General features: G+C 29.4%; 2 protein-coding genes, 1 long non-coding RNA gene and 1 other non-coding gene across 5 annotated transcripts; 1 reads left to right on the plus strand and 3 right to left on the minus strand.

Moving 5' to 3' along the window:
* Positions 1-1,566: 1,566 nt before the first annotated feature.
* TRNAC-GCA (transfer RNA cysteine (anticodon GCA)) lies at positions 1,567-1,638 on the minus strand. The gene has a single exon. It is a non-coding gene; the product is annotated as a tRNA-Cys (tRNA).
* A 382-nt stretch (positions 1,639-2,020) lies between these two features.
* LOC107073999 (DNA (cytosine-5)-methyltransferase PliMCI) lies at positions 2,021-8,954 on the minus strand. Its single transcript, XM_015335007.2, is given in 16 exon segments — positions 2,021-3,337; positions 3,418-3,658; positions 3,743-3,906; positions 3,988-4,137; positions 4,222-4,333; positions 4,420-4,625; positions 4,627-4,755; positions 4,849-5,000; positions 5,080-5,394; positions 5,470-5,890; positions 5,967-6,166; positions 6,238-6,697; positions 6,790-6,942; positions 7,011-7,337; positions 7,418-7,781; positions 7,872-8,954. Coding segments are annotated over 16 exon segments (4,335 nt in total). The 5' UTR covers positions 8,624-8,954; the 3' UTR covers positions 2,021-3,148.
* Positions 8,955-10,583: 1,629 nt separating this feature from the next.
* On the plus strand, positions 10,584-12,616 carry LOC107074013 (royal jelly protein-like protein). The gene is made up of 7 exons (XM_015335023.2): positions 10,584-10,856; positions 10,934-11,109; positions 11,175-11,387; positions 11,472-11,643; positions 11,726-11,988; positions 12,085-12,305; positions 12,435-12,616. The coding sequence occupies exons 1-6, from the start codon at positions 10,676-10,678 to the stop codon at positions 12,292-12,294; spliced, it is 1,215 nt and encodes a 404-aa protein (XP_015190509.1). The 5' UTR covers positions 10,584-10,675; the 3' UTR covers positions 12,295-12,305; positions 12,435-12,616.
* Positions 12,617-12,760: 144 nt separating this feature from the next.
* On the minus strand, positions 12,761-20,593 carry LOC149032989 (uncharacterized). Of its 2 annotated transcripts, XR_016176094.1 has the most exons (4): positions 19,281-20,593; positions 18,958-19,184; positions 18,564-18,866; positions 12,761-18,462 (listed from the first exon to the last, which is right to left on the minus strand). It is a non-coding gene; the product is annotated as an uncharacterized LOC149032989 (long non-coding RNA). The 2 variants fall into 2 exon arrangements; XR_016176093.1 differs by having other exon boundaries at positions 18,958-20,593.
* Between the last annotated feature and the right edge of the window lie 7,350 nt (positions 20,594-27,943).

A 27,943-nucleotide genomic window follows, 5' to 3' on the forward strand; every position in this document is an offset into this window, starting at 1 on the left:
CGATAGATATAGTAAATTTTTATCGAGCAAACAGACAGAGATCAATCGATGTAAGAATATATGATTGTTTACAAATGCTCGAACTTTCATAAATATTTTATACCTTCGACCAATTGCCATAGGGTAAAATCGAAAATCCCATAGGAGAAGCGCGTAAACCCCTAAGGGAGGAATTATTTTTTGCTGGTTCAACGAGTATACTGGTTTCTCGATCCCAGGTGGCCAGAATATGAAACGATGTTCATATTATCTTGCCTCCTTGTTTATAACAGAGTTTCAACAAATTTTATTCAGATCATTGTCTTCTCAGGTAGATATTTAACTCAAAGTCAGACAAATGAACGATTAGATGGCTGACAATTTTCAAACAGCTCCTTTTATGTCTCTCTTTCATTGTCGATAAAAGTACGTGAATCGGTATCATGAATAACGTGATTGCCAAGCTCCGATGAGCTACGTGGGCGATCCCTAAGCCTGGTGAATCGACAGGATGGTTTCAGGGATCAGAAGCGATCATTGCTAACGGTAATGGCGGATTATCAATGGCCCATCTGTCATTTGACTTATGCGATGATCTTGCTAGAGGGAAACTTTGCTTGGCAAATGAGTAAGTACTTGCACATAGAGTGAGATCATTCCATTTAATGAAAACATATAAGAGCTTTCTTACTATCACATCGAATTAATTGATTTTAACAATTGATACGGTAAAATAAAATCTCATAGAGAGTTATTATTTTTCTATTTAATGTTAACTTAATAAAAATTTTATAAACACTAACTTGTGTGCTAACTTTTAATTTTATAAACATTAACTTTTATAAAAATTTTATAAGCATTTACATTTTTACTATGAAAAAATTTGTTTTTTCTTCAATTCATCTTAAATTCTCAAATAATAAAAGATAATTAGAATAAATACACGTATACTATATAGTTGAAGCAAGCAGGCCGTATGGAAGAATACGATGGACATACATTTTACTTGGCCATCAGCCAATTGGCGCGATCGTTCCGAGCACTGCGGGCATTCCATGGATTTGGTGAATATTTAGTACGGCTTACGGATTTAACGCTTCCTGTCAAAGTATGCGGTTCGCACTTGCTCCGTTTATCTTCTGCGGTCGGTGATCTTCTGGATTAACCAATCATTCCTATATCTCATATCAATGCCTTACATCGATTTCGCTTAAAATATTTCTGACTGAATTCTCTTCTATTCTTTTCTATTTTCTTAATTTTCTTTAAATATTTATCATACAAACGTTGATTTATTTCAGCATTATTTATTAATAAATTTCAAAAATATTCCTATATGTTTAGACGTGTCTATGCATGTGTTTATCTTAATTTATTCTTTAAATACTAAACTCGCTGAAGCATAAACTGAAGCAAGAAATAATTATAACAAATCTTTTATGTATTTATGTATCTACATTATTGATTTGGTGTATCGAGATTGTTAACAACTATAAAATCAATAATAAAAATAATTTAATAAAGTTGTTTAAATAGAGGAATGTAAAAATATATTTATATTATTAGACAAATGAAAAAAAAATTTCCAGGGGGCACCCGGGTTTGAACCGGGGACCTCTCGATCTGCAGTCGAATGCTCTACCACTGAGCTATACCCCCCATTAACATTTGTATGTACAAAGTACGTTTTATTCCTCATTACTAAAATTTGATTTTTATTCATATAATAGAATTATTTTTAGATAACATACGTTTTTTTAGAAATATAATTTATACGACATTTATATCATTCAAATTTCTGTAACCTGGTTTTGCAAACAGAGAATCTATGAATGAAATATTAAAATTTTGATTTTAATATTAAATTATATTATTATTATTTCTAAAATATTTCTTTGCTTTAATGTTATTCATTTTTATTAATTTATATTTCATGCGATCATAATTATATTTCTACTTCATAAATTATAATGAGAGATTAAAGATAAAAATATCACGAAAAAATAAACGTAATATTTTAGTTATTTGAATTTATTATTTTTTATACACATTTGATGATATTATGAATATGTTCTATTGTAGATACTAATTGTAGGTGGCGCATCTATCGACTTTCAATATTCGGGATAGTACAGTAGCGTACTTATGAAAATTAAAAAAGAAAAATCCTTTTTTTTTTTTAATGTTTTCTTTTTTATATTATTTTTTATTTTACATTTTTGTTTATATAAACAGTCAAGAAAAACATATTTTAATTAATATATTTCTTGGTTTAATCTTGCATTTTTTATCGTATAATTCATGAGAAAATTACTATATATACATATATGTGTTCTCTTTTATGTGGATTTTATTAATATTGTTTATTTTAACAATACATTTTTGTCGTTTTTATTTTCTTTTATAAAAAATTGATCATTCTACTTTGAGGTTGGATTACCAATAATAAAAGGATTATAAGACTAAAAATTGTTATTTACTGATATTAGTATTATATCTAACAAATCGTAAGATGTTTATTTTTTATTTATTTATTTGGTCCTTAGCTTGCATACTAACTCCAACGTGTATTCCAACATTTTGTGTGCAATATATATAAAATATAAGCTTCAGTTTTATTTCAATTATGTTATGAAAAACCACTATTTAATAAATATTATTTATATAATGTTATTTTCTTTAACATTTATATTTATTTGTCTTTCTGAACTATTTGTATTCGTAACAATTGTAAAAAATGTTCACCTTATCCTATCCTAGATAGGTAATAATAATTTCAATAAGTATAATTAAAAGTACGTAATTGAGAGCAGATTTATGATGCTCTAAATATTTTAAGTCACATTTAAGTAATCTTAATGCATAACGTAATACAGTATGTCAGATGATATAACATTATTTCTTTTCAGTTAAATTTAAAATAACATTATATCTACGAGTATTACTACCATTAATAATAATAATAAAAATAATAATAATAATAATAATAATAATAATAATAACAATAATTATTGAACGAATAATTTTAGTGAACACGTTTCATTAATACCCGTCACCAACTCAGACATATCTTTGTAACTTTGTGCATTTTAATAAGTTTGCGAGCATTATTCTGATAATAAGTCCATTTTCCTTACAGTCTTTTATTAACGCTGAATAGTGTTATTTCTTAGTCCTGTAAACACTTTCTTATTTCGTGACCTATCGCTGCACCTAATGGTGGTGGGACGGCATTACCAACTTGTCGGTGTTTATCTAATAAATTACCATAAAATCTAAAAGAATCAGGAAATCCTTGAGATCTTGCACATTCCCTTACACTGACAACTCGAGTTTGTTCTGGATGCAAAACGCGACCCTAAAAATTTAATTAACAAACATAGTGTTACTATATGAATAAAAAAAAACTTCCTAGCTTAATATATTATTAGTATTTACCTGTTTTCCCATGGGTTCTGGATTCGTAATGGTTGTACCGAAAAATCCTTCCCATTCTAATCGTCCGTATAACCCTGCCCAATGATTGTGACGATTTGCTGTATGTGGTAAACACCATGGTATTAAAGTGTTGTATTGTCTATCTATTGGATCACATGCTTTGCCAGAACAACAACTGCATACACCACGATATGCACCGGTTGAACTTTTTCCTGCCTTCTTATCATGATGATTATATTCTCTTTAAGAAAACAAATAAATGTATTAAAAAATTATAGAAAATATTGTAGTAATTTTATATCATATAAGAATTATATACACATACAATTTTTTAGAGTATGTTCCATCGCTTAGACGAACTACTATATTAGGTAAATCGCGCCAATCGGAACCACTTGCAATAGGGATATGTGCTATTCTAGCTTCTACGAGTGGTGCCATGTCTTTACATATATGATCTCTCAATATTGAGTCATGAATACTTCTCATCTGAAAATTGTGCCATTAGAAATATAATAACGAACTTAAAGACTTTTCTATTTTACTCTAAAAATTCCTAAGTTAACATACTTTTCTTTGGAAATACGAATTGGGTTCATCCCCATAAGGCATTTCTTCCTGATTCCATCCATTCCTGATGATAGGAAGATCAGACATAGCATCGTGAACACTAATTGTTCTGTAAGGTGCTGATTCTGTCCAATCACAATTGGAAGAATACTACAAAAAAGCAATAACGATTTAAAAACTTTTTATACAATTTTTGTGATATATATTGTATGTTTTATAAAAGATTAAACTTACTTTTTTGTTATCAACAATAACACTCAAACGACATGCACGTTTGCTAAATACATGTGTTGGTTCTGGAAACTTTGGAAGTATTTCACCTGGAGCAGCCGCCAAGATGATTAATCTATGAAATAAATATAGAATGTAGAAATATTTTAACGTTTTCATATAAAATCAATAAAAAAAAGTAAAAATAAATATTTTATTAACCTTCTTCTTGTTTGAGGAACTCCATAATTCCCGGCTTGGAGGATACCAAATGTACATTGATAGCCCATGCGAACTAAACATCTTAAGGTAAGCTTAAGCACCATACATCTTTTAAATGAAGCGAAATTTCTGACATTTTCCATAATGAAAAATTTTGGTCTGTAGTAATCGCACCAAGACAAGCACGATGCCACTAAAGAATTTTTTAAAAAGTGAATATTGACGTGAATTAAAACGATTCATGCCGCTGAAACCCTGACAAGGTGGTCCACCACATAAAAGTTCCACTTCACCCTTTTGAGGTAATCGTAGTCCATTCTCATCGTAAATATCACCCTGAAATTATATAAATATGTACATATTTTTATTCATTATATTATTTTAATATTATTATCGTTAATTTCTTGATATTGTTTCAAGCGTACTAACATTCATAACTTTTTGTAGTAGTATATTACAGTCTTCAGAAAATACAATTGCATCAGGATTATTAAGTTTATATGCACATGCAGCAGCATCTTCTTTTTCCACAGCCCAATTATTTTTAGCTATACCAGCTTGATATAGACCTTCCGACAAACCTAAATCATAGTTAATAGAAAATGAATGTATAACAACTCAAATTTTGTTAAATGTAAATTGATTTTAATCGATAATTACCACCACAGCCAGCGAAGAGATCTAAGGTTCTTAATGGTTCTACTTTTTTGTAGTCAATTGGTTTTTCAATAAACTTCTTTGTTTCACTATTTTCTGGTTTTGTACCCTTTCCTTTGCCCTTTCCTTTTCCGAATTTACCAATTTTACAAGCCTGAGGTGATGGTTCATCAAATGTTTTATCTGCAGCATTGTAAGCTTGTGTAAAATAAAAACGATATGGGCCTGCCATAGACCATTCTTCTAATGGTTCATTTAAATTTTCTGAGTAAGTCAAATAGCATTTTCCAGTTACTTCAGAAAATTTTACGTTACATACTGAAATGAATTAAATTAAATATAAATACACATACATCAAATATTTTCTATGGGCAAAGTGATTTATAAATTTACCTTCGTCACTCCAATACAACATATTCAAATCTACTTGATGCATTAAATTAAGGCCTTTGTGTGTATTTTCCGGTCTATACAATTTATTTACTTTTATCCAGATGTCTGAAGAAGCAACTAGTTTATTAGTGGTAGTAACGTATATTGTATTTATATATCCAATGTGGAAAGGTTCAGGTGTATCGCAATTTGAACCCTTCACGTGTTCTGATGATTTTCGATAATATTCTGGATACATATCTTCATCTACTGCCTTTCCTTTCTTTTGCTTTGATATGGTATGACTCGTTGCTGTATATTTAAATCTTATAGCACCTGGTGATAAAAATACTGCACTTCCTACTCTAAATTCTTCACCTTTATATTTTACAACACCGTAAATTACTTCTCTAAAATTTTTTTCTTCTATTAATTCGAAAACCTTAAAAGATAATATGGTTATTAATTGAACATAAAATATGTTTTTATTTTCTATTTTTAAATAATTTTTGTTTTACCTTTGGTGTATAATAACATTGTAAGTCGGTGAAACGTACACAAGCAGGACAAAATCGATGACTAATTTCTTTTCGCTGGCAGATACTATCCAGAGCAGGATCTTCAAATCGGGCAGTTTCAGAAGTATACTTTTTTTGATAAAAAAATGTCTTCCCATTCTCATCTTTTATTTCATTCTCCAATGCTTCATCCGAATTACCTTAATTAAATTTGATATTAATTTATGATAATACTTTGAATTGTTTCAATAATGAAAAATAAAATAATTACCTAATCCAGACCAATCTTGTGGTTTTTTTCTATATATAACAGTAGCTTTACATTTAATGGAAAAGAATGGTACATTATCACATTCATCTAATGAAAATAATTCTAAAGGATCAGATGTTTCACCAAGAACTGTGTCGCTACCTCTACGAAACCAGTTTGCATGACACAGTTTAGCACCGCTTTTATCTTCACACATAAATATAACTCTTGCGATTTGTAACGGAACAGTTGGATCACCTGATTCTATGAGTACACAATCATTGACTCGAATCTCTTCATCTATTAATTTAACTGCTTCATAAAATGTTCTTCGACCATCAACGGCAACAGGTTGTCCTATCCACTCTATTTTTTTATAGACATTTTTGAATGATTTAAGAATCATCTTTTGAGTAATCTTTGTATTTTCTATAAAAGTATCAGTTAACTCGTCATCTTCAAGATCTGAATCTTCAGCCTCCTATTAATAAATATATTTGAATAGTATTTTAAAAAATGTTTAATAGTATTCTAATCATATTATTTTTTAGGTAGTCATTTAAATATAATTACTTGAATAGCCATATTTGGACATCTTCTTTTAAAACATGCTTGTTTACTTTTTCCACCACCACCAAACTTAGCCATATCTTTACACGCAATACAAGTTCCACAATCAGATTGTTGGCAAGCTTCACATACTCCACATCTATGTCTTCTAGGACCCTGCATATAATATTTATATAGAAAAATATTTTCATTAAAAAAAAAATATTCTTCTATCATATACATACAATCATATTTTTGTCTTCATTCTTTGCCAGTTGATCGGTAAAGAATGTCTCAAACGTATCATTAACTAATTTAGTTGTTGTTGCTTTTGTCCAACAAGGCTTTTTTTGTTTTTGATGCTTTTGTTGAACTCTGCGCATTGCAATTTTTTTACCAACAGTTATACCAGCTAAAGATATTAAAGCTCTCATACATGCATTTGTAATTAGCAATGGATCTTCTGGTCTGGCAGAAGAATCAAAAGAAATAACTTGATCACAGATAAACTGTGCATGTTGAAGTAAAGCATCTTCCGTAAATTTAGGTAAACCTTTTGGTGGAACTATGGTCTGATATAAAAAAAATATTAAGTTAGTTTATATTCTAATTGTTACAGTAACATTGAAATATCTAAATTACAATAAAATACCTGAAGTTTGTTCAGTAAATCCTCATAAGTTGGATTGATTTCATTTAATAAAAATTCTATAATAATTTTGCTCATATAAATCTTTTGTCTTATACAGTCCATAAAAGGTGCATATTCTTCTGAAGGTTCCATTAAAATGTATTCTCCGAATGATGTGCTAAAACCTATGAGAGCTAATTCTCCTCCATCGAATCCGGACACCCACCATTCATTTATTGGTCCCATATCTTTAGTAGGAACTCCTCCTTCGGGACATGCATTTTCCTCATAAATAGCTTTCATATATCCAGAGAAATATAATGCTACATTTTTTTCAATCAAACCGGTATCAAAAGGACATAGATGACCATTGTTGTCATATACGCTAAGAAGTTATAATATAAATATATTACTTTAACATATTTTATTTATTGCTTTATATAATAAAGTATAACAATTTCATACTACTACTCACCTAAAATGTGTTAACTTATTTTGTGGCCTTTCATCACTTTCATGTATCATGGCTTCTTCTCCTGTAAATAAGGACAATCTAGAATCAGTCAAGGCAACAAATTCTTCCACAGCTCCATTAGGATGACCTTGATATAACTTTATTTCATTTACAATCAACTTTTGACGACAATATTCACATTTTTGTGGAGTATCTACAACTTTTTTAATTACTGGATTTTCTTCGCTTATATTATGGTTACTATCTTTATGTTTAATTTTTTTACAAGTATTTTCAAATTCATCATCCACAGTTTCATTGGTTTCTATAAAGTTTGTTTCAAAACTAAGTTTAGGCATAGTTTCATTTATACTTTCAATGGGTTTACAAGAATTTTCTTCGGTCCTTATTATGGGTTCTACTGAATTAGTTGGCTTGGTGAAGTTTTTCCAATATGATGTAAATTTTTCTATTTTAATGTTTTTTTTGATTCTGCTTGGACTAAGCATAACTTTATCGCTAACATATTTTCCACTGCGTAACTTTTTTCTATCGTTACCTACATCGCACAATGCATTGTTTATGGAGAGTGGTACATAACCATTCTCAATATTATTTTCATTATTCTTCTCGATATGTGAATTCGTTTCGTTAATATTATTTTCTTTAAAAATGCTTCTTTTTAATGAAAATCTATGTCCATCAAGAATCTCTACATCCGGATGATTTTCTTTTTCGCTATTATCCCCGTTAGTAACCACAGCAGATAACATTTTGAATTAAAATTAGGATTAACTGTTTGTTTGTTATAATTTTGTTATTTTTCACGTAAAAACCTTACAAGTAATTATAATTGCCTGAGACTGAGACAATGAATGCGATAGCATTTTCTCACGTTTTTCCGTAAAATGAAACATAACCTATACAACAAAGTAGCACCAATACTGCCGCCAAAAATCTTAAGGGTCGATTTACAATTCACTAGACATGCCACGCTTTATGGTGAGTTGACCAATCATAACTTTTTTTTAACCTTCCTTTTATTACTATACCTAATAACTCTGGTATTGTGAAATTCGTTGAATTGTAAACTAGGGAAAGTAGAGATGATCTAATTGGAAAAAAATCACTATTTTTTTACCGACATTTTCATCACATGAGAATCGAGCTGAAATCAGACGCCATTTTAAAATGATCAAAAACCTATGCAAAATAACAAGCAACTTTACTTTATTTTGTTTATAATAAATTTCAAATAAAGATAATTATAGTTTCATATTCATATAGATATATGTAATTATACGTTTAAAGTTATATAAGAAAATGAATATTTAACTATGATAATAATTTAATATTACAAGTGCGAATGAACAATTTACGTAAAACGATAATTTGTTTTTTCAATTATTTCAATGTATAAAAAAATATAACGAGAGTTCATTTTAAAATTTGCAATTTTGAATAATTCTTCTTTTTATTTAGATTTTAAAAATAAATTCGTTGATTTAGATATCGAGAGGGAAATTCAAAATAAATATTGATAACATTTTTAATCCTTTCATTTTTAATCTAGTTACTTCTAATTGTAATTTTAAAAGTGTACTCTATTTTATAATATATCGTTTCAAGGATACTCAATACTGCGTTCTATTATGTTTAAAAATAATAAAATAAAGTTAAAAATGATTTATATTTATTACTTTTTAAATAATATATTAAAAAATAGATACTTTTAACAATTTTGAAGTACTTGTAACTGTGATGGAAAAGATCTTCTCTACTTAAAATTTTATAAAAATTTATTTTTAGCTGTCTGTTAAATAATCACATTAACATGTTTTTTTTTTTTTATAATAATTGTAATTATTTAAAATTGAAAATTATTAAGGACGACAAGTTTGACACTGAAGATATATGCTATTTCAATTACATGAAACATTACGTAAAAGATCTTTTATTTATCATATCTATTTTTTGCAATGAATTTATTCTGTTATTTTTCAATGATAATAATTATCTAATGCATTAACTAAAACTTGTTTACACGAAAGTTATTATTTCAGTGAACTAGTCAATATGCTAAGTATTGTTTAATCTAAATTTTTGTGAACGTAAATTAGCATGACTAAACATTATAGTAAAGTATTTTAAAACGAAATATTTCAATTGTAGATGAAGATAAAGAAAAGGGAGGATATATTTGCGAACAAATAACTTGCATAAGATTTGTGTTTATATAATATTTTCGTCTGCATAATATTTTAAAATAAAATATTTGTTATATTTCAACGATAGTTTTTGATTCGTTTACTGAGAAACATTTCTAGTTAATTAATACTGATAATGAACTAACTTCGAATACACGTAAATATTTCATATTAGTATAACATGTAATATTTGCGTAATTACATAGATATAACAAATATTATTTAGGTGCAACACGTTTACCCTAATAAGTAAATATTTTGATTAATATTATTTATTTATTATTTCTATATCTAATACGAAAATATATCGTCGAATATATTCTTATCTACTATTTTAAATATTTATGTAGTTAAATTATTACAATTTTGATGCGCATATGCGATTTTGTTAGAAACTTTAGATAATTTACAGTAATTAAATGATATGCATTTTCTTAAAATTAGTCACGCAATTGTTATTAACTTAAAAATACTTTTAACTGATTACATAATTGCTGATGTATACTTATATAAACATTTGTGCAACAAAAAAGGAAGGAATTGTCGTTGAAACTATAACAGAGTTGCGACGGCATTAACTTTTTTTACTGAAGAACATCTCTTTGTTTTTCTGTAAATATGAAGTTGACGTTGCAATTGTTGTTATCATCTCTTTTAATATCTTTGTCCTTACAAAAAGAATTGTTCAAATGGAGATACATAGATTATGATTGGTTAGGTGAGGGTATGGAGAAATATTATATCGAAAACGGATTATACGTAAAAAATGCTTCGCCAGCTATAGATGCATTAATAGCAAGTAATAAATGAAAAATATTTGACGAATAAAATAAATGAACTTCGTATGAAATAGTAAAATAACAATTAATTGTGTAGATGGGAAAGTATTTATTAGCATACCTCGTGCTTCTGGAGTACCTGCCAGTGTCGGAACGCTTAATAAAAATAAAATACGGGGTGAAGGTCCTGTAGTTACGCCCTATCCAAGTTGGGATTGGGCAGATACAAGAAAAAATTGTAATGAAACTATCATCAGCGTTTACAGAATGGACGTGAGTAGCAAACGATAAATCCGAATTTGTGTATTTTTTTTATTTAAATCATTATTTTATTCTAGATTGACAATTGTAATAGATTATGGATACTGGATAATGGAAAGAACGGAGATATTACTCTATGCCCACAAAAACTTATAGCATTTGATATAGAAACTAATAAGGCGGTAATTATAAAGGAAATTCCAAACAAATATGGTGCTGACAAAAATGGTAAAGGTGTTTTAGCAACTCCTTTGATCGTAACTCATGGAAAAAAATGTGAACACATAACGGTCAGATTATTATAATTATTTATTTAATTTGTTCTTTTCGGAGATCAATTGAAACGATTAGTATTTTTCGATTCAATTAAACAGGCATACATGGCGGATATAGAAGGTTATGCATTAGTGGTATGGAGAGGAGGCGATGAATTTCAAAGATTTGAATCACCACTTTTTGCGAACGATCCAAAAGCCTCGTATTTCGACTTGGACGGTGACAAAATGTATTTAAATGATGGTCTCGTTGGTTTAGCACTGTATATAGGTGAACAAAAATCTAAAGATGATCTGCTTCGTTCGTTAATTTATAGCTAATATTATATTGATTTTCTTTTCATTTTTTTTAGATGGCCTAAATCCTAACTGCAATACATTATTTTGTAATAAATTATATTTGAGTTCATTATCTTCTTATGATATGTTTCACGTATCAGTGAATTCGTTGAAGAAAAGTAATAGTTCAAACATAGAAATCATACAAGATAAGGGTAATTTTAGACTTCGTAAAGTGGCATTGGCTATTGAACGTCATTCGATGTATTTTTGTAGTATAGAAGATTATTCTCTTAGAAAGTGGGATGTAAGGACTGCATACGACAAGAAGAATGTGGTAAGAATTACATTTTTCATCGGATAATATGTATTACTTCATTTAATCTGATTACGAATAATATTATTTATTCTCTCTTTTTCTTTTCTATTATAGAAAGTAATAAAGACAGATAAGAAATTATTAAATTTCGTTTCTGGTTTGAAAATTAGAAAAAGTAAAATCCTTAGGAAACATAATTGTACGCAAGTCTATGGATTAGCAAATAAATATGAGAGGACAGGAACTAAAACAAGAAATACAAATGAAATCAATTACAATATATTTTCGTATAATTTGTGCGGAAAAGATGGACCTTATGAATAAGATTATCTTTGGTAAGTAAGTGCACATTTAAATTTTTATCCATGTTTATTGTTCCATTTCGGCAACAAAAAATCAATCTTATAGATACGTTTATTTTTTATTTTTAATACGAATCATTTTCTTGTTTTCTTTTTCTTCAGTTTACAATATTGCACGAAATTCCATGTGGATACAGTTGCATACATTTTAAATATTATATTATATAAACAATACCTATTTAAAAAGAAATATACATATATATATATTTATTTATTTATTTATTTATTCTTTGTAAAGAATCTATTGTTATTAATAATTAAAATTTATTCATTCTAGTGTGAAATGTTTATAAATTTTATTTTCGTATATTTTTTCTTCATTGTTTCTGCAATGATAAATTTATTAACTTTATTTTTAAATTGCTTCCTACCTCTTTTCCTCAATTATATCTATGGAAAATAATAAATATTATTATGGTTTCGTATAACGAAAATGTTGAATTAGTAACATGCGAAAATACGGAAAGAGATTAAAGAGTAAAACGCGATAAAAAGCGTTTTGAAAACTCAATAGGATCCTTTAGTACCATAGTATCTACATACCAAATCCGCTTGTCGGCAGACTATTAATTCCAACTCTTTACTGCTAGATAGCGATACCATTTGTTATACCATGGAAACGCCAATTTCACAAAAGTTTCATTTCCTTTGCAAATTCGAACGAAGCTCGAAGGGAGAATTCATTAATTTCCTATGCATCCCGATGGAGGAGCCTAATATTCGCTTTTACTTTCATACTTTTTTAACCAAGATTATGTCTTTTATCGAGTTGCAGTTAGTTCATCGAATACGTGTATCATTTTTCCATAGATTTTTTTTTTATTTCTCTCTCTTTATTTTATTATTATTATTATTATTTAAATACGTAAATATTCAACGCAAGAGTACTGTGCATAGAAACGTGACTTTGTTTTTTGTCAATAACATAAACAAATATATTATATAAGTATACATTTTGGTATAATTGGTAATATTAATTATTATATCATTATTTAAAATATCAAAATTGCACATAATTAATATAATTGTATGATAATTGTATCATATAGATATATAAATGCATTGATAATGTTAATGATAATATTATCAACAACAATTTTAGAGTTATATAGATACATTATTTAAATATTATTTTAATATAAATCAATTAAATTTTCATATATATTATTATTGATAATCCTTTTTGTAATAAAGTAGAATGAACATTCGAACGTATCGAAAGTATTTCATACGATTCAGTAACTCTGCTTATCGTTTTAAAAACAAGGAAAAGAAAACAATGTTTTAAGGAAAAAACATTATTTTCTTAGAACTTAAATGTCAACGTCATCGGTATATCGAAAAAAACACGTTATGTTAATATGCACCTCTTTTTTTTGTCTTTTTATTTATTCTGCAATTTTTTTCACGTTAAATCTTGATTTACACACGTTGGACATATTCTACTATGTAAAAATATAGTTTCCAGTGTGTAGAATTACATTAATAAAATCGATAAGAGCTTGAACGAAAATATGCATACGTTTAATGTCTCATACGTATATTCAAACATATGTACATATATATATATATATATATATATATATAAAACATTGCAACACATTATCGTGCTCAAAGCGTAGCAATGAAAATTGTGTCGTCGAACGAAATCTATTTATATATAAACGAGTACACATCAATTGATATCCAATTAATTTTCACATTATATTACGTGTTTCATAATAATTACCTTTTCTCTTTTCGTTAAAAAAAAAATTAATATTATACATTTTGGTATACATATATTTTGTACTTTGCAATTTTTTCACATTTATTATTCATTTATCTCTATTATTTTCATAGTTTTATAATAGAAAAATATAAGTAAATCGTTTGGGTTTTATCGATCCAAAAATATATACATATATAGTAGAATTATTCAATTGTATTTCTACATTGAATTCTGCACGAACTATGAAGAAAATAAATATGATTTACTTCGATACGTTAGACGTAAAAATAAGTTCGACCATTCTCACTTGAGTATTCATTTTCACAATTCATTCTCAAACGACGAATACTTACATTTATACACGCAATTTGCCATTGGAAAGTTGTCTTTTTTTTCTTCCTCCGTTTAATAAAAAAAGACGAAAAGACGTTCGCGTTCTTTAAAAAGATTTCTCGACTTTTTACTTTGGGTTGCTCTCGATACTCGAATCTACGAAGAAGAAGGAAAAAAGGGGAGGGGGAGGAGGGCTTGCAATTCACGGAAGTTCCCGAAAAAGCTCGGAATTTCCTTCGGAATCCTTTTATGGAGACTAATGCGTCGGTTTGTCATTTTCATCTTCCATTTATCTCTGTTGTAAATCGTCGATATCGATATCGATTCGCCATACTCTCTTCTCCCTTTTCCATTCCCACCATCCACCCACCATCGCCATATCGTACCACCCGAGTAACACTACCTTCAGAAATATTTCTAATCCTCGCGCAGAATCGAATCGGCAGAAAGAGGATGAGCCTCAAGGAGTTTTCTTTTCAACGAAAAGCATACTCAGAAGTTTGAGCTTGAGTTTTCGTATTTGTAAAAAGAAATCCATCAAGGCCATTGCCACATATCGATATCCATGTTTCGTATTTTAAATGTTAAATATATATGAGGCATTCCACGTCAAATCGAAAATTTTGGACCCCGACCCTTTTCAATTTTGCTAAAACTTTTTTATAATTTTTAACATCATTAAAAAAACTTTTGAGAATTTTTACAGATTTTTGGCTACTATAATTCTGAAATTGCAGCTAGATGAAAGATTACGTTGCCTAATTTATTCATTCACCTCTTTTCTCATCAAGTTTTGTACCAATGATTTTTCGAATATCCTACATTTTTTCTCGTATCATAGAAACAAGCAAAATAAAATCACATTCTTTTTGAGATGCCTGTCACAACACACACTCACATAAATATTATAAAAATAAAAAAAAACAAGTAGATCAATTAAAGTTTTAAATCTGAAACAGAAATGTTAATAAATTAAACACTTTATTAACAAACATATTTAAAATCTTTTGTAAACCTGTGCAAATATTTAATGTTATATTTAGTGTTTACATGTGTGCTTTCAAAAATGAATTTATACATATCTTATAAAAAACAAGAGGAGAATCAAAAAGGTTTGTTGTTAAATCCAACGAAGATCACCTGTAACAAAAAGAAAACTATATTAATCATACAATCAGCTTATGCAATAGCCTGACATATAAATCGTCCAATTCGCAGATACACTTTTTTATTAAATTCTCGATTTATTTTTATCAAATATCTATTTACCGTTGGAATGAAATTAAATTTAAACGCGTAATTTTACATTTACAAAAAATAAAAAAAATAAAATAGTAAAAGTACAAATAATAAGTTACTAAAGAAAATTATTATGACTAATAGTTTTAAACTGCATTATATAGAAAAAAAAAATTACAAATTTAATAAAATACGATCAAAGTTCCAAATCTTAAAAACAAAAAAGAAAAGAGAGATTACTTTAATATTCAAAAAACGATAATTAGGCTTCAAAATGTAATAATAAGGGAATTTAAATATTTTGACTCGAACTAACTAAACACATATGCATCTTTTTGACGATATAGACACGAATTTGGTGTCCCAAGGAGATGAAATGATTCGTCATCTCCAATTATAACTAGAAATTAATGACGAGCAAAAAAGTAAAACAATAAAATATAAAATATGACTAGAGAGCCATTCTCTAAAGATTCGAACTTGCTGTTGAACCTTTGAAAATAACTCAATAGCCTGTAGTTGCCCTCTTTAGCCACAATTAAGTGGAGGCCTCTTCGGCATTAAGCCTCTTCTTTCTTCATTCCATGAAAACTGCATTTGGACATTTTCTACGCGCGAGCAAGATAAGATTTCTCATACTAATTTTGCAAATAAACTCGTATTTGTTATGATTCTAATTCTCAATTATTACAAAATAATTTACATTTCGCAAACACTTTTTTAGCTCGTGGACCATCAATGAACTTACAGTTCATTGACCATACACGAGCACATTTAAACGAATGTCCAAGCAGATAATAATTTCCCTCGATGACCTAATAACACTTCGCACTTTGAATGTCGAGTAATAAGATCAAATTGAAATAAAAAGTGCAATTAATGCAATGAATGTTCTTGCAATACTTTTATTTCATTAATATGTTATATTTAATTATATCAAATATTTCCAGCTGTAAGACGAAATCGCGATAGTGCGTAGTGCTAATCCTGAAATACTTAAAACTAAGTATCAAATGCATCAAAGAATTTGCGAATTTGATTCGATTCTATCTCGTTTAAGATAAAATCGAAGTAGAAATGAATCTTTCAAATGGTTGCAAATACCTTTGAATCATGATACATGATACATAAAGATCACAGAATAGTCACAAAATAAATTAACAAATCAAGCATAATATAGAATGAGATGATAAAATTTTGTAACAATTCTGTATAAACCAGGAAGCGGAATTTCCACTCCGGAGTGGAAGCAAGAAGTCTAATGCCTTTCCTGGATCCTACCTACTTAAAATTAAAGTTTTCACATTCATTCAGAGAAGTATGCTATCTGCCTGCTTATTATCCATATTTTTACCCATTTTAAGAAAAACCATACATACCCACCCACTCACTCCACGGTTCTCACACATACCACCAGGGTGCAAAAGCCTAAACTAGAGAGCATGCCCCGGGGCACCTCCGACACCCTAGTTCAACCACGTTTTATAAACTTATATGCTAATGGGTATACGTACATTTTGCTGAAATCGACTGCCAAGGCTAATGATTATTGCATAAAAAACTAAAGCAAAAATACAAGTATACACTAGTATATATGTATGCATACTAGTAATATACAAGTATATCAAAGTTTCCACAAATAAATGCAGTAACTCTACTATGCAAACGATTATCAAAAAAATTAGAAATATTTAATATAAATATAAGAATGAAGATAGATATGTAGAAGTAATGCTTTAAGTATTTAATGATGTATTAAATGAATAAAAAAATATCGTGTAACGATGTACAATACACACTATCTAATACGCACACACAGGTGTAAAGTACATCGTGCAATCACTAGCACAATAACAGCCGCCAATAGGGGAAAAAACTAAAACTAAACCCACGCTAAGTGTTTCTCACCCATACGTGTAACACCTGGGCACACGCATAGATGAGAACGCAGAAAGTATGGGGGGGGGAGAAACGGGAGATTAGTATATTAGAAGCTGAAAATCCTGATCTAAAAAATATGATTAACACATAAACACATAAATACATTTGTATAAAAATTCATCTAAGCGACTAAGGACTCTACAAGTCATTTGGTGAATAATGACTTAAACAAGCGAATGAAAAAAAAAGTTACCCCATATGAAACAATTATAGTTTCGAGGTAAGGATGTATTAAAAGACTCTACAATGATGATGGATATTTTTTGCAAACCTCGGACGACTTTTTCATTAAGTTGGTTGTTCTAATGAAAGAACTGGGCTTTGAGCCGCCACTTAACTGCCAAAGTCTATCCGTCGCGAATGAGTTTGTCTTCTTGCTCATTTATTTAAAATATCAAAGTATTGATATATCAAAATTAATTTCGATTAGATAAACTATGTACGAAGCAATGCATGTAAGACATTTATTACATGCTTTTAACACGTAATAAAGAAGAGAGTGCATTTATTAATTGCATTATGAATTAAATGAATTTAACCGATGAGACAAGAAAACCTATCCTAAACTAATAATAAAACATACAATAAAATATACAATTTTCATGAGTAACTCCTAAAAAGGAATAACTCATGTGCTCGTCAATAATTTATTTAAATAATTACAACCAGTAACTCGTGCCGATTTGGACCTTTCATCCTCGGCATGATTGAGCACTGGAGGGACTTTAAATAAAAACTCACGGTTTAAGAAGTTCTGCGATGGCTCCAAAACACTCCTACTTCGCAGCAAGTATTGTAGTCTGACGATGGAAGACGATACTCGATTTGCCATTGAAGAAGATCCATCCAAAATCCTTCGAAAAATTCATCCAACATCTTTGAAAGGAAGAGAATCCATGGTTATATCTGTAAAATAAAATAGAAGAAAACGATAAGTTATCTGGAATGTTATCCAAAATCATGTTAAAATAAAATCGAATAAAATGTAAATAAAAATGAATACTTACAATACATTCTAATAAGATGCAGCTCTATTGCACCATGGTGATGCACCTCGCGTGAATCTAATAACCCGGTATAAACGAAAATAAGAATCTATAGATGAGTTTCTTATCGCGAAACCGAAATTTTATTATACGACGAGCAGCACTGACTCTAATTCGCGTTTGATTTTAATTTATTACTCGCCCGATCACTGATTCTAAACTGCACTAATTCAAAGACTGCATTGCTCGCAGTCAAATGCAAGAACGAAAATTTCACTTCCGGTCACTTCACATGAGCCATTCGTGCACGATTGCAATCTGAAACTGAAATAAAAAACAATACTATTAATATCATTACTATTACAGACAATCATTAAAATTTTTAAGGATTTATTTAATAAAAAAATATACTCACTTTAAATCTTTATTGATGAATGCACAATGGATCTCCTTTCCTTAGGATGACGATGAGCACATGTTTAAACCGAATAAAAGAAACTTGCGAGTTTCTTAACCGAGCAAACGGAACTTTAACATGCGACGATCAACACTGAATCTACTTGTCGACTTTTTTATATTTTATTTTAACACGATGCAACACACGAGAACCTCATTGCCTACGCGCTCGATTGCAATGATTTTCTGAAACATAACAAGAAAAAGAACAATTAATATCATTGTTGTAATAAAAATCAATTGAAATTATCATAGAAATGTTTGATAGTAAAATATACTTACTTTTAGTCTTCGTTGATGACTGCAGGATGGGTATCCTACCCTTAGGATGACGATGTATAAAATAAAATTAAATAAAAAGTCTGAAAAGCTGAAACATACTAAAGACTATATTACAATATTTCCTGTAAATCATTTCTGAAGGCAGGGCACACATTAAAACCCTTGAATATTTTTGATAAAATATTCAATGGTAAATAGAAAGAAATAATTTAATAATCTATGAGAGTTGACATAATTAAAAGTTAAAGTTATTAAATATTTGTGAAATTGATCAAAGTAATGCAACTATTTGCTTGCAATATTACATATCAAGTATGCAATGTTAGTATAAATATTAATTAAAAATCTTTAAAATTGTCTAAATAGAATAGTAATTGTATCAGCAAACTCAATAAAGAGTAACATAAAAAATAAACCTGTTTTTATACCATTCTATGCAATGAAAAGCTTTTTAAACTATTAAAATCAAAAAGATAACGTTAGAAATAAAATTATTAAATAATTTAATACGCCTTATTTTCGTTCATGTTGTCTCGTTGAAAGATAGACGACGAATACGAGGTATGTTACTACGTAACCTTGGTAGAGGAGATCTCGGGAGTGTCGAACGTTCGGCTATTATACCTATGTTATCGGCTGTTTACGTTTTGTCGTCGACTCGAGAAATACCTGCAAATATAAATACACATTTATATAATAGCTTATATGTCGAGTGTATTGTTTTCTTATTCTTCCTCTCTCTCTCACTCTTTCTGTAGTATTTCTTTATGCTTATATGCTTATACTTAAAAAAAATAATGCTTACCTCGCCGAATATGGAGAAGATAAAAAAAGTTGCCATAAGATTAAAAGGTTAGTGAATTCGTGTTGCAACTTTCCCCATGCTCAGAAAGCTAAAAAATTTTAAATATGTTTGTTAATAAAGTGTTTAATTTATTAACATTTCTGTTTCAGATTTAAGACTTTAATTGATCTACTTGTTTATTTTTTTATTTTTATAATATTTATGTGAGTGTGTGTGTGTGTGTGTTGTGACAGGCATCTCAAAAAGAATGTGATTTTATTTTGCTTGTTTCTATGATACGAGAAAAAATGTAGGATATTCGAAAAATCATTGGTACAAAACTTGATGAGAAAAGAGGTGAATGAATAAATTAGGCAACGTAATCTTTCATCTAGCTGCAATTTCAGAATTATAGTAGCCAAAAATCTGTAAAAATTCTCAAAAGTTTTTTTAATGATGTTAAAAATTATAAAAAAGTTTTAGCAAAATTGAAAAGGGTCGGGGTCCAAAATTTTCGATTTGACGTGGAATGCCTCATATATATCTCTTAAAGAGATTTTTGTAATTAAATTTCAAATATCATGTTTTCCAATATCTCTCACGCTTTTGGACACTGCTTTAACTTATTTTATCTTTTTTTGTAAACATAAAGTTAATTAATCTTATTCGATGTAATATGTACCTACAGATATTAACAACGGATAATTATAATTGATAATTTGATTATTAATATAAATGAAGCTTCTCTGATCGTTTGTAATATTCGCTTATTAAAGTTAGTTAATTTTTGTTCTTTTACCTTACACACACCTTTCTACGCGTTTTACCATATTGAGCTTATGCTTCTCTTGCGAAGTAAATTATATTTTTCTCTCTTTCCTTCGTTTTTCTTTTTTTTTTTCTCCTGTCCTTCCTTCGTCCTTTTTACGGTCCTCCATCGTAGAGAGTCCCTCGACGCGTTCCAGCACTTTTGCCTAAGAGAAATGCCACGGCTAAGAGAATATGCCGGATTTATTGAATTTCAACGTGAAACGACAAAACGTGACGGAATCCGACGTAGCTCGTATCACGTAAGCGTAATGGTCCAATTCGTGCTTTCGTTTTTCCCTCGAATATACAAATGTGTGTGTGTGTGTGTGTGTATGTATATATGTATGTGTGTATATGAATGTATAAGTGTGTACGTATATTCATTCGTGTTACGTATGAATAAACTCAACGGGCTTGATAAATTTTTAGTCAGTGAGTTTGAAAATTCGCTATATTATTGTATTTTCCAAATTGGTTTCTCGACCAGTTCAAAATCAAACGTACGTAAAATTGGAAACGAACCTTTCGCAAACTCCAAGTCATTTCTTTGACGAATATGCTTACGAATGCTTACGAATAACGGTGAATATTGAAAAGAAGCTTAGCTCTCTTGCACGCGTTTCCTTTGATATGTAGACGAACTCGGGCAATATTAATAAAACCTCACGAAAGTAACGGCTCTATGTTACAGGTTAAAAGGAATTTTTGAATATTTTTCAGAGTTACTATATTATCTATCTACAATATATATATATATATATATATACGTCTCTTTATACATTTGAAGATTTAATTGACACACGAAAGCAATATTTGGCGACAAATAATGGAAAATCATTGTTCGGAAATATGTAATTAATAGATAATAAACGTGGGAGATATATATATTGTTGATTGCGAATATTCATCGTAGCAATTAAATTATATATTTTTATTTGTTATTACGTTATTATGATAGATGTTAAAACCTTAATACGTCTATAGTATTACATAAATATGATAAATTCATAAAACATTTGATTTCGAATTTGAAATCGTTTCATATATTCATGATATCAAGAAAAATTACATTTTCGAGATAGAAGAAAGGCAGATAGGTAGATAGAAGAAAGAAAGAAAAAAAAGAAAGAAAATTAATGGAAATAGCAAGAAATCGCCTGTTTTCTTTCGATTTAACCACTGACGGATCACAGACGCGGAAGTAACTTCTCCATTTGGTCACACGACACGCTCTTTCTCTTTTTCTCTCTCTCTTCTCCTCTCTTTTGCAGTGAAATACGATTTTCTTTCATTCTTTTTACTTTTCTTTCCTTGGCTTCTTTTTTTTCCTTTTCTTTCTTTTTTTCTTTTTTTTTTTACGTATCCGTACGTTGTCGGACGACAGGTAAGAAAGACGGATGAAAATATTCAGAGTGCTTTTCTCGAGGACACAATCGCCGGGGAATCGAAATGTCAAGGAAACTCGTCAGGAAGACCGTCAGGAAAGACGACTGCAAAGAGGAAAAAGAAGAAGAAGCAGAAGCTAGAAGAAGAAGAAGAAGAGGGAGAAGGAGAAGAAAAAGAAGAGGAATAGGAAGATGAAGAAGAAGAGGATAGAAGAAGAATTTCTATCCTTTGTCGGTTTCTTCGCACTACCGTGCGTAGCGCACAAAGTTACTTAAAGAAACGGAAGGAAAAGAAAATGGGAGACTTTCTATTCGAGTCGACTTTTCCTTTGTTGAATTATGACTGTTATTCCATGTATTCATTCGTGATAGAATCCCTCAAATTGGCCGTTAAGAATCTGACAAAAAAAGACTCTACGAACGTGTTTGACTTTTGTGGAACCTTACAAAGAGAGAAATCTTGTTTATGGGAATTATTCAAGAAATATAAAAAAGAAATTTGGAGCAAAAGGAAAATATTAAAGATAGTCATCAATATTACATATCACAATGTTCTTTTTATTATTTATTACTTTGACTTCTTTTCTTTTTTTCTCTCACTTTCGAATTGACAAAGTTATATACTTTTGCTCGATTACGAAGAAGACTAATTTCGATAAAAGACAATTTTCTCGAGACGTTCTCATATTTTCGTTTTTTTTTTCTTTCTTTCTTTCACAAGGAATATGAAAAGAGGATGACGGAGTACATAGACTATGAGATAAATTTTCACGCGAGTTTTATCAAAGTTTATCGGTAAAAGAAAAGATAAGACCTATCCCGTTCGATGTTCCTCGACGATAGTTTGTTCCAAGTTGTGCTTCGTTGTTCGGGCATCTCGAACGTCCAAATGCAATTACCACTTCCTTGTGAACATCAAAGCAACCTAAAGGGATCTCTTGAAATAAATCTCTCTTTCCTTCTTCCTCTCTTTTCCTTCCTTCTCTCTTCCACCTTTTTTATTTTGTTGGCTTGGAGTATCTAGAGGAAATGATAGATTTTTATCCTGGGATGTGACTTATCTGTTTCTTTTGTAATCCATTGTTCCACGAAATTGGAGCTTATGAAGAGTCATTCTTGTTTTCGTTTCTACGTTTTTACCTAGTCTCTGTATACTATAATGTGTATGTATAATAATATGTATCTCTATTAAAATAAATACATACATACACACATACACATTTATATAGAAATATGTAAGTTAGTTTAATTTACGATTTCAAACCAACAGAAAAAGCACGTTATCTCGGTAAAAAGAAAGAAAAAAAAATAAAAAACAAATTAGCGATAACAAATATAAAATGAAATAATATTCTGCAGCTTACTTTGGTTAATTTTTTCTTCTCTTTTTTTACATTAAGTTAAAACATGTTTTAAAGTTAGTTAAATCTGTTAAACGATCATTTAAATATGATGACGAACGGTGTTATAATACGCATATGACACATAGATATAAATAAGCTCTTTGTAATTTTGTTCAAATACGAAACGTATCAACGTACACACGCATATATGTAAAGTACATATATATCTATATGTACATAGGTGCAGGGAGAAAACCAATATCGGTTATATGTATATATATTACGTATATATATATATATATATATAGATTCGACATATCATACTGCAAAGGCTTAATATATCGACATGATTGCCCGAGAATTACTGTTTCATCAAACGAGAGGACTTTTTTTTATTTAATCGCTAGAAATGAAGAATATTTTCATCTCACTCTCTCTCACATACATACTCTCTTTCTCTCTGTTTGTCTCTCATTTTTTTTTCTTTTATTATTGCTTTTCTTGTTTATTATGATTTTTATCTATATGTCGATGGAAAGAGTAGAAGAGACACGTTCGAGAACGTTGCAATTCCACAATCATTGTACCATAACCACGGTTAGCCTACTTTTATTCACGTATGAAAAAAAGAAAATACCACATTCTCTGTTTATCCATCCTACTCCACATTCCTTTATTATTCCTTCGTATATTTATTCGGTCAATTCTTTCTTTATTTTATTTTATTTTACTTTATTTTTGTTTTATTTCTGTCCTCCTTTTTCCTCTATCTTTCTATTTTCTCCATCTTCTTTCCTTCGTTTTATCCATTTATTTCTTTCCCGTACGAATAGTCAAAGGACTTATTGCCCGAGTTTCGCTCGTAGGCGAGTTTGTAATGCAGCTTAGAGTCACGACTGCAAAATTTCAGCGCGTTTCGGTCGGCGAAATTGAATCCAGCCTCCGGGGAAATGTTGCTGCCATTCTCCTCAGAGTCCAGTGTAACCCCTTGGCCAACCTTCGGCCGAAGGAACTTGATTACCAAATATAAGCGAATGCTACTTCTTACAAATAATATATATATATATATATATATATATATATATATATATATATATATATATATATATATAGTATATACATTATATATGTGTATATAGGTACATGCATTGTACGTAAAAGTAGGAATATAATTCTACTTGTACAAGTATTTATCGATTTATCTATGTACTTACATATATACATATAACGTTTAGGTAAGCCTTAATTCATTTACAAAGAGATCGTTTTTCCAATCGAATATAGTATTTTAACGATTTTATGGTATTTCTGTAACAAAGAAATAAAATATGACGTAAATAACACAGTTGATTTTTTTTTTACGTGAAACAGCAGAATAAGGTAATGCAAAAAAAGAAAGAAAGAAATAAAAGGCAAAAGACAGAAGTACAGAAAGTACATTATGCATTTTGCCGCGTAGACGTTACAAAATCATATTACAATATATATCTGTAAGTTTAATGTGCACTTGTTGGTAAAATTCGTGTAGTAAATATAACGCGAAAACGATAATAAAGATAAAGAATATAATAATTCTAGTAAGTACTTATTCAGATAAAATTTATTCGTGCCATTACTTTACGTGATAAAGAAAAAAATTATGCATAGCTTATACAGTTAATAATAATAATGATCAAAAAAAGGAGAAGAAGAACAACAACAACAACAATAATAACAATGAATGCTGAACGAAATGGTTTGTCTCCGCGATCGGCTAATAACGAAGAAATCGATTTATGGGGGATGATAATTTAAATGCTTTTATTTACTTGCATACCGTTTATAGAGAAACACGACGTAGAACGTAGAAGGTTCTTCCTTTTCGAAGCTTTCGCCGGCGATTTATCTTATCTCGGCATTCATTGCAGTAGCTGGTACCCTCGGGCAACACTAAACTACCGGTGAAATAATAGCAGCGCTTAATCCGCGTGTAGACGTTCACGAGTGGCGTATCCTAGAGGATTTACGAGGAAGGAATCCGGATCTTTGCAAAACGAATAGATTCGTAGAGTTACGCGTTTGAGTAGTGGCACAAAAACTTTCCTAGTATTACCCTTTATATATATACATATAATACATATGTATATTTACTTCTTTTGCGTATAAAAAGTATGTGCACGTGTGGCAAATCGATGCGACTCTTACTTGAAATGGGACTCAAAACAGTGCTTGTTTTACTTTTTTTTCCTTTCCTTTTTTCATTTATTTTCGTTTTTTTCTTTCTCTCTTTTCGAGTTTTCAACGAATTATCGACCTATATTATCGGACTAACCGGTTTACATTTATTAAATGTAGTATTGATGTTCGATGCTTTTATGAACGGCTTTTTATTGTTGAATTCAGCAAGTACATGTATGCGTGGTTTATTTAGATATAAGTAATAAATAAAGTATTGTATTTGTCTACATTCCAATATATGCTATCAAAACAAATAGAAAAATAAAATTGCAAAATAAAAAAAAAGATTATTTCTAAAGTGTTTAGATAGTTTTTTAAGGTGAATTTTACATATATTGAATGTACTATTATTATTGTGTTATGAAAAGCAGATGCAGATAATAATTCACGAGCATTACGTAATTTCTTTTGGGAGAGTATCGAAAATTTTCATGTCAAACAAAAAATGAAAGGTTTTGAATGGGAACATCATTTGAGTGATGGGAAAGAAACTGGGGAAATATCGATCGGATAAGCGAAATAAATATTTGAAGTGTGTTTTATTATATGTGTGTACGGATATTTGTAAGCATAGAGGATCGATATCTGTTTATTTTCTATATCGTAATGAATTATAAATTAGCATTTGTTTATGGTTTTTATTCATGCGTATGTGTGTGCGTATGCGTATTAGTGTTAAGAGGAAACTTGAACGATCTGAGATAGTTTGTCAGTTGTAAAGCGAGTTTCGTTCTGCTCTTGCTCATTATACAATAAGTCAGATACAGATTTTCCTAACAAAAATTAAAAATATATATTTAAAAAATATAATAATTTAGTAATTCAATAAAGTTATTAACATACAAAACTTAAGAAGTTTCACTTCAACCGCATGTGGGTTTCATGTGTTTTTCCTTTTTATATAATTTTAATATGTTTGAAAATACGTAATTTACATATTTTAAAATATATATATATATATATTTTATATTAAATATTTCTTTTTTATATTTTGAAATTATGCATCAAAGGATTCTTCCCGTAAATAAAGGGATAGATATTTTCATTGAAATATTATCACGTATAACTGAAAGCAATGAAAATGTTCCTCTCTTTGTATTGATTAATATAATTAACGCTTCGCCAAGCCTAGATTGGGACGACCGAACACAACACCGCTATCCTGTAAATTAGGTTTTATATATGCATGTTTATTGCTTGCAATGGACATCGTATTTAATGAACACTGGAAAAATATTAATGAAGCGTACGAATTTAGAACTATTTTATACTAATATTAACTAGTAAAAAGTTTCTTACAACTAATTCATTTTACGCGACTTATATATAGTTATATATAGTTATATATAGTTGTATACTCCATTAGAATATTCCTCGAATATTTGAAATAGTTCAACGAGGTAATAATCAGAGAAAGACTTTCGACGATAAGCAATTTCAAATATCTTTGAATAAAGGGCATTTTTTAATGTGAAACTTTGAAAGATATTTTATTTCTAAAGAATTTATACTTATTTTATAATATAGTATATTATTGTTAGATATTTTGATAATAATCATTTAGTAATAATAATTAGTATTCGTGATTTAATAATAAATAAATGTAAGGATAGAGTAAAACACATAAATTGTCAAAGTTTCGTTAAATTTTTGTTAAAATTTGAATTAAAAAATAGTTTTAAAAATTTCAGGTAAAATGAATCAGAGACAGAGATAGAAAGAGAGAGAGAGAGAGAGAGAAAGAAAGTAGTAGATACGAATGTCCAGGTCAAACTATCGTTAATATAATAGTAGTAGTGATAGTATTACGAGGGTTGAGCTCTACAGGCGAAACGATTTATTGAACCCATTATACGGTTGCAAAGCTCGCTATCCTCAAATCCAAAGCCCAGTAGGAAAGAATCCAAGCGAAATAACGAGCGAACAGTAGACACGGCCGTCTGAGTCGGACAGCAATGGATACGTTCCGAGCCGCAGCCAACATGATGTATATATTAATCCTTTAAGTGCTAAAATTCGTTTCCTTTCTTTCTCTATTTCTCCCACATGTTCACATAAGCAATCATTTTCGGTTCTTTGAACTTTTGCAAGTACTAGCTAGCATTTTTTTTATCGAGAAGAAAA

The sequence above is a fragment of the Polistes dominula genome, unplaced genomic scaffold (assembly GCF_049000335.1).
Source record: "Polistes dominula isolate Pdom_NZ unplaced genomic scaffold, Pdom_raw_medaka contig_31, whole genome shotgun sequence".
NCBI classification, from domain to species: Eukaryota; Metazoa; Arthropoda; class Insecta; order Hymenoptera; family Vespidae; genus Polistes; species Polistes dominula.

Bases quoted from the DNA above. Each gene is read 5' to 3' on its own strand.
- LOC107074013 (XM_015335023.2), top strand. From the start codon at position 10,676: ATGAAGTTGACGTTGCAATTGTTGTTATCATCTCTTTTAATATCTTTG. The intron at 11,388-11,471 runs GTCAGATTATTA...TCAATTAAACAG, and splicing joins AAAAATGTGAACACATAACG to GCATACATGGCGGATATAGA. The intron at 11,989-12,084 runs GTAAGAATTACA...TTTCTATTATAG, and splicing joins CATACGACAAGAAGAATGTG to AAAGTAATAAAGACAGATAA.